This window comes from Podarcis melisellensis (assembly GCF_964234715.1).
Source record: "Podarcis melisellensis genome assembly, chromosome: 1".
NCBI classification, from domain to species: Eukaryota; Metazoa; Chordata; class Lepidosauria; order Squamata; family Lacertidae; genus Podarcis; species Podarcis melisellensis.
The window spans coordinates 71,707,781-71,715,504 of record NC_138528.1 but is presented as its reverse complement, the minus strand read 5'-3'; the positions used below and the strand labels follow the sequence as shown (position 1 = coordinate 71,715,504).

Genomic DNA, 7,724 nt, shown 5'->3' with positions numbered 1-7,724 from the left:
AAGGGGAGGGCCGAGCGAGCGTGGCCGTCACGTGACGCGGAGGGAGCGAGACGGCGTGACGCAACTGCCAGCCGCATTTGGATGACGCCTGCTAAGGGGCGGGCAGGGGGGGGAAAAGGGGCGGTGAAGTCACGCGCGCTGCGTTGTGTTTGGAGGCGGGCCAGGCCAGGCAGGAGAGCCGAGCAGCTGACAGGCGGGTGGGGCTGGCGGGGAAAGCCGACCTGTAGCCGGGAGCTGAGGCGAACCGCGCTCCCAAAGCCGACTTCCAGGCTGCGGCATTATTGTCCCTCAGGTGGGCGCTTATTATCCCGCCCCCTCCTTTCCCCGGGGGAGGGTTGGAAGGGGAGAGGGCTCCGCAGGTGCCCCGCGTGCTTCTCTGCTGCCAGGTGTGCCGAGGCGGCTGAGGGGTTTCGGTTTGGGGCCTTCCGCTGAAGCTCAGTCTCGCTTCCTTATTTCTTCCCTCTGACGTTATTTGCCTTGCGATCTTTTGGCCTTGGGCGCCATCCCCAAATCTTGTCCCTAGCAAATGGCTTTACATGGTGTTCTTAGGCTCTCATAAGGTTGGACCAAAGTGTGTTTTGGGTGCAGAGTCCGCTTCCTTATCCATACGTGACTGATCTCTCTTTTGGGGGTGGGGAGGCAATCCTTTCAGAAGTGCTTTGGGTCAACAGGGCACATCATAGGAGATGAATTTTCCCTGGCACGGAGTTGGAGCGTCCATCAATAGGAGTATAGCATCTAGATCAAGGGAAGTAATAGTGCCACTGCATTCTGCTCTGGTCAGACCTCACCTGGAGTACTGTGTCCAGTTCTAGGCACCACAGTTCAAGAATGACACTGACAAACTGGAACGTGTCCAGAGGGGGGCAACCAAAATGGTCAAAGGCCTGGAAACGATGCCTTATGAGGAACAGCTAAGGGAGCTGGGCATGTTTAGCCCGGAGAAGAGGAGGTTAAGGGGTGATATGATAGCCATGTTCAAATATATAAAAGGATGTCACATAGAGGAGGGAGAAAGGTTGTTTTCTGCTGCTCCAGAGAAGCGGACACAGAGCAATGGATCCAAACTACAAGAAAGAAGATTCCACCTAAACATTGGGAAGAACTTCCTGACAGTAAGAGCTGTTCGACAGTGGAATTTGCTGCCAAGGAGTGTGGTGGAGTCTCCTTCTTTGGAGGTCTTTAAGCAGAGGCTTGACAACCATATGTCAGGAGTGCTCTGATGGTGTTTCTTGCTTGGCAGGGGGTTGGACTCGATGGCCCTTGTGGTCTCTTCCAACTCTATTATTCTATGCTTCAAATCCCAGTTGCTTTTTAGGACCGCAGGTCTGGTACAAAAGTAATGACTTGTATGCAGTGCTTTTTCCCTAGAAAAATAGGCGCCGGTACTCACCATGAAGTTGTTACAGTAAGTGCCACACTTTTTAACAACAACAAAAGAGGTGCGGGTACTTCTTAACCTTGAGTACCCCCTGAAAAAAAGCATTACTTGTATGGAATTGGCAACAACCACCCACATTTCTGTTGTGCTATGATTTGCATTTGGTTCATATATGGTGACAATAGAAGGTTCCTTTTTCTATCGCTTATTGAATTTATGTGGGTTGGAGAAGAGCTTGGAAGAAAAAAGTGTGTTCTTTGTTATGATCGAGTCTTTCCTATTTAAAGACCAAAAATGAACACATTAAACTGTTCTGCTTTCAAGTATGTGAGCATATTTTGGATTTCATCTTTGAACTGGGTTTGTGGGTGGATGCTGATATCTGTTGGTTATGCCAATGTACTGGGCCATTTTTCTCATAGAAAGTGCACCCCAAATTCTTATGAGATGATTTGCAAGTACTGTACATTATTGTGTTGTATTTGGCATGTGCAGTCCAGCCATTTCTATGTGAATGTTTGAAGTGAGTTCCCCTGAATTCAGTTCCCCTGATTCAGTTCAATCTGGAATTGAAGCTACAGAAAGCTGAAGGATTCAATATGCTTACCAGTTGTGTAACTGATATCCATCTGTCTATGGTTCAGTTTATTTGCCCTATCATAGAGGTATTAGCAATGTTAAATTATGTACCTTCACAGAAGAAATAAATGTATAGGAATCCAAATGTTTAACAAGTGAAGACGTTGTATTTCACATTTTTATATTTCATTTTGATAGGTGGAGCTGGAAAATGAAACAATAACAAACTTTTGAGAGACTGTTGTATCTTTCATGCCAGTGATGTCTATGCCTGTGGTACCTGAATCTTGCAGCCATGTATTGGCAGAGTTTGAGTGCCTCAGTCCACTCCTTTCTGCTCTCAGGCTGGATTCTAATCGTCTGAAGGTGCGTTCAAGTCATAATTGCTATAATGTTGATATTTGCTTAACAGCATTTAGAAATACCATGTACTTGTAGTTCATAGCATACATTCCAAGGTGGAAACTGTAGACATCCACTGGCAGAAAATTTTACAAGAAGCTTTGAGGCTAAAGCAGGAGTTCTCAATCATAAAGACAATTAAAAGACAAATGTTAAGAAGATAATATTCTGAATGTGGGGAGAACCTGATGGTAAAACTTTCTGCTTATTTTTGAAGAGAAGATTTTACCTGTTTAATGGATTTCACAAATTATTTTATTAAGGAGAAGGAAAATATGCAAGAGTTGGTACTGTACCATTTATTGGAGAGTATAATTTAGGGCACTGTTAGCTATACTCTGTAATTCTAAGGGCGCAAGGAGAGGCCTCTTTCATTTAGTTAGATACCACTACAAATTTCAACAGAAATTTGTAAGTGGTTTATATTTCTTTACAGGAGAGACAACACCTTGTTGCTGTCATGCTAAGCAGTTCATAGCAAGACATTTTTTGACCCATTTGCTATTATAATGGATCAGTAGTAAGAGTGAAATAGAGTCCCCATTCCATGATAATTTTTTTCCCTTCCTCAGTAGAACTGAAAATAAAACAAGTATCATTAATGTATTTTCTTACAGCAACCAGCTGGTTTTTAACGCTATCCTTTTTCTCTTTTCTAAGTGCACATGTATAGCAGTTTCTCAAAAATGGTTGGCGCTAGGTAGCTCTGGTGGAGGCCTGAATCTAATCCAGAAAGATAGCCGGAAACAGAGACTTTTTCTCACTCATAAGGTAAGATTGAAGGAATGCTTCTAAGAAACCTCAGGCTAAGAATGAAATGTTATTTGCAGACACTGAGAAAGTTGTTTCATTAAAGCATACCACAATAAAAAATAAAGTTTTTTTAATTTTAGATACAATTTTGTATCTCATTTACAAAATTTAGAATGATACTTAGCCACGTCATACTTGGAGCAGAGCCACTGCAATTAATGGCCTTAAGTGCCTTGATTTCAGTGATCTTTTCTTGAGTGTGAGCTAGTTGGATATCGCCCCAAGTCTTTTCAGCTGCTCTTTCAGGCCTTAGATGACTAAGAAAATCTTCTAAAATGTGAATTGTAGCTAATGCTGAAATCAGATCAAGAAGACCAATAAGACATCAAAGCTAAATTATTATTTTTTACCATTCTTCACCCAAAGATCACAGAGCGGTTTACAATATATAAACACAAAAGGACATACCATAATAACAAAAAAAACCCTCCTCAGTTCTAAAGGCCATTAGCTAAATGCTTGGAAGAACAGGAATGTTTTTGCCCAGTGTTTAAGGATATATAATGAAGACGCCAGGTGCGCATCCCTGTGGAGAGCATTCCACAAACTAGAAGTCACTGCAGAAACGGCCTGTTTTCAGTTTGCCACCATCCAGACCTCTTATATTCAGCCTAATAAGGTAGCTTATAAGTAACAAAAGTGAAAATGCATTAATACAATCATACTATCAATCTCAATCTCAAAGCATTAAGTCACCGGAATCCTTCCCACAGGGCAGTTGGTGAGATAAAGGGATAGCCCACCTAGAACAGACTCTGATTTTTATTTATGTCAAAAATCAGGTAGGGAGTGGACAATGAATATGAAAAAAATGTATAACAGCTACAAATCAGGCTTTGCTGGGGCACTAAATATTAATAGGACAAATCTGCTTTATCTCCTGGTAGGAAGGTGCCATTTCCCGCATTGCCTTTTGTTTACATGATGAGGACTATGTTGCTGTAGCTACAAGGTGAGAACAGTTATTTATGTATTTGAAACAAGTTGGATTACTGTTTTGGCGCTACAGTACTGGGTTATTTTTTTGGAAATGGTAGAGGCATTTCAGTAATGCAAATAAGGGAATCCATTCCGATGATGAAAATAATGTAAACATTTAGAGGCTAACCATTTTAAAGTATAGCATATTTATAGGAGCACATGTACTCCATCTTCCTCTTCCCTTCATTTGTGGAAGGCTAGGCTCTTCCACTTCTGCTTTGCTCTTGCTACCAAAAGCAACCAGCTGTGATTTGTTTAGACCTCAGACCTGGATCTGAAATAGAGCAAACACAAGCCAGCATTCGCTGCATTCAACACAATACCAAACTGGTTTGCAGCAAACTATAAGTGGAAGGGGTATATCTGTTCCATTTTATTCATTGTTGTAGTTAGATTTTAATGTATTTTACTGTTTGGATATTGATCTGTTGTTTGCAGTTTAAACAGTCTGGGATTTTTTTAATGGAGAGTGGCCTATAAACCATATTAATAATAAATTAATAAAAGTTTCTTTTCTCACATGCAAATGAATGGGAAGAGGAGGTGGGAGGCTGAGGCTCACTGTGGCTTATTGTTCAAATGACAATCCATTATTTGTCATTATGTCTGAACCAGGCCAGTGTCTCTTAAGCTGAGAGAGATGCAGTAAGTTCATGAGCTGACAAATCAGAAGAACTTGGATTTATTTCAGTTTTCTACATTTTCAAGTACTGTACAGTATTTGTTGTATAAATTTATTATAAGCTGCTCGAGTGGCATACAAAGGTTGTATAAAATAAATATTTGTATGTAGGTTCTGAACACTGTTAAATATGTGAGAGTTTGTGAGAAGATGACAGATTTTTATTTTAGTAATTTAGTTATTATATTTTACAGCCAAGGCCTTGTTGTTGTCTGGGAATTGAATCAGGAACGTCGTGGGAAACCAGAAAGGATTTATGTGTCCTCTGAGCACAAAGGCAGAAAAGTAACAGCTCTTTGTTGGGATACTAGTGCATTTCGTGTTTTTGTTGGTGATCATGTGGGCAAAGTGTCTGCCATCAAGATTAATACATCCAAACAAGGAAAGGTAAATTTTAAGTGAGATTTTGAACATAAGAGCAGGCTTCTACACATTTTGGCTGGTCTAAGCCAGATTTTGAGGTTACTAGGATCTTCCAAGGCTGCGAGGAAGATGGAGGCTAATGCATCATATAGTTCATCACAGTACTTCTGATGTGTTGGAGAATCACCAAAGGGGAGAATAATGTACCGTATTATTCGTCCCATAGGACGCTCCGTCCCATAGGACGCACCTGGTTTTTTTTGGGGGGAAATAAAGGAAAAAATTCCCCCCTTTATTTCCCCCCCCAAACCAGGTCGGGGAAACCGAACCAGGTTGAGGAACAGCAGGATGGCGGCGCTGCACCTCCCTGCTGTCCCCCGAGCTTGTGGGGCTGGCCGATGTCTGCCTGGCGCGCGGGGCGCTCTGCTTCAGGGTGCCTCGTGCGCCGGGCGGCAGGCTGCTATCCGCAGCGTGGGGAGCCCTGCGGGGAACTCCTGCAGGGTTCCCCACGCTGCGGATGTCTGTCCGGCGTGAGGGGCACTCTGCTTCAGGGTGCCCATCGCGCCGGGCGGGAGGCTGCTGTTCGCAGCCTAGACAGCCCTGCAGGAACTCCTGCAGGGCTGCCTAGGCTGCGGATGCGTTCCCGAAGCGTCGGGCGCTCTGCTTTCAGCGCGCCCGGCGCTCCGGGAAACAGGCTGCTATCCGCAGCCTAGACAGCTCTGCGGGACCTCCCGCAGGGCTGCCTAGGCTGCAGATGCGTTCCAGAAGCGTCGAGCGCTCTGCTTTCAGCGCGCCCGGCGTTCTGGGAAGCAGGCTGATATCCGCGGATGTCTTCCTGAAGCCTGGAGAGCGAGAGGGGTCGGTGCGCACCGACCCCTCTCGCTCTCCAGGCTTCAGCGAATGCCTGCATTCGCTCCATAGGACACACCCCTTCATTTTTGGAGGGGAAAAAGTGTGTCCTATAGGGCGAAAAATACGGTACACAAGCCCCTGTTGTCATCCTAATCTTCGTTGGCCTGGCATTTCTGAGATTTTCCAAAGACATCCAAAGTGCAGCTTGGATGTGGGAATTGTTATCTTCTACACTCCCCAATTCCAACCTTAGGAAGGAACATAGGCCTTACCACATTTACTGCAATGGTGATGAATACTTACCATGACAGAGGAGTACTTACCATGAAAGTAGCTAGAGTATATGCAAACTCGTGCATAAAGGGAAACACTCAACTGTGTGTGCCCAAATTTACAGAATTAAGCAGGTGGTCACATGTAGATCTTGATAATCTTATTTGCATTACATGATCTGTAAAAATTGTAATGTCTGAATTCTGACATAATTCTGATACAAACATTTTGTTGCAAAAAGACAAAATATGAGGACAAAATTCTGGAAGCTGCTTTGCAGTTCATGTTTTATTTCTTCATGCCTGGGTCTTATTGATCCTTAGATACTGATGAGCATTTACAACTCCAGAGAGGGTATCCAGGCATTTTTAAAACAAAATGAAGTGCAACCTGAACAATTTGAATTTTATTTGTGTATTTTTCCAGTTTCATGTAATCAATTTTGCAAGTCGATTTTTCCTTCAGTGCTGAAATAATTCACTGTACATTTCTCCTTTACCTTTTTTTAGGCTACCACTGCGTTTGTGATGTTTCCAGTTCAGATTATAACCACTGTTGATTCTCGTGTGGTTCAGCTTGATTATTTGGATGGAAGGTTGCTTATCTCTTCTCTTACCCGATCTTACTTATGTGACACTGAGAGGTAATTAATGTATTCTAAAGTAATGCTGGTGCCATTCTGGGTTTGATTCTCTACAGATCATCTGCAACTCTACTTTTAACATTAATTTGCACCTAGGAATAAGTAGTAATCATTTTGTCACATTTCTGAAGAAATAGAGCAGAATCCACCTACCGGTAACTCCAGGGCTTCTGCAACAGAGCTCCCCCTGCCTGCTGAAATTGGTTCTGGGAGGTTGGGCGAACCCCCTAGAACAGTGCAGGAGAGGAAACTCTTCAATCTGGCAGGCTGATATGCTGGTGCAGACAGAAAATTTGCAGTTGCATGATGTTGAATTCCACCCACAATTTAGTTTATTCGTATTTTAATTTTTGTTTTTTGTTATCAAGTCATCTAGAGCTGCTAGCAACGTGTAAAAAACACAATGCTAACTGCTCACTACATCTCCTCCTCTGAGGCATCACTACAAATACGGTTTTGCCAGAGGCCTCTCCATTGTTTGACTGTTTCTCCTTCACCATGAATCGATTAGAGGCCCATGCCGTTAGCTTCTCCACTCCAAGGCACAATTGCCAAACATATGCCCAATTACTCGATGCCACCTCCATTGTCCTTTGGAAGGGAATACTCTTTTCTGCAGATGTTCTTGAATGGATAAATGCCAGTTCAATTTCAGTTGCATGCTCCTCGGTTGCCAACTTTAATCTGAATAAAATATGTGTCAACTGTGAAGATATGCATGTCACTTCATTCCGCAATGATTAAAACTGGATTTT

The 7,724-nt window shown here is 43.1% G+C and overlaps 1 protein-coding gene across 3 annotated transcripts in view; it reads left to right on the top strand.

Annotated features, from left to right (window-relative positions):
• HPS5 (HPS5 biogenesis of lysosomal organelles complex 2 subunit 2) overlaps positions 1-7,724 on the top strand; it is a 29,535-nt gene that overhangs the window by 212 nt on the left and 21,599 nt on the right. For 2 of the 3 annotated variants that reach the window (XM_081903547.1, XM_081903548.1), the window contains exons 2-6: positions 2,159-2,326; positions 3,023-3,133; positions 4,063-4,127; positions 5,033-5,225; positions 6,836-6,969. In XM_081903547.1, coding sequence (XP_081759673.1) covers positions 2,213-2,326; positions 3,023-3,133; positions 4,063-4,127; positions 5,033-5,225; positions 6,836-6,969 — 617 coding nt within the window. In that variant the 5' untranslated portion in view covers positions 2,159-2,212. Of the gene's footprint in view, positions 1-150; positions 293-2,158; positions 2,327-3,022; positions 3,134-4,062; positions 4,128-5,032; positions 5,226-6,835; positions 6,970-7,724 lie in introns of those variants that run through there. The other variant, XM_081903546.1, reaches the window with a different exon arrangement.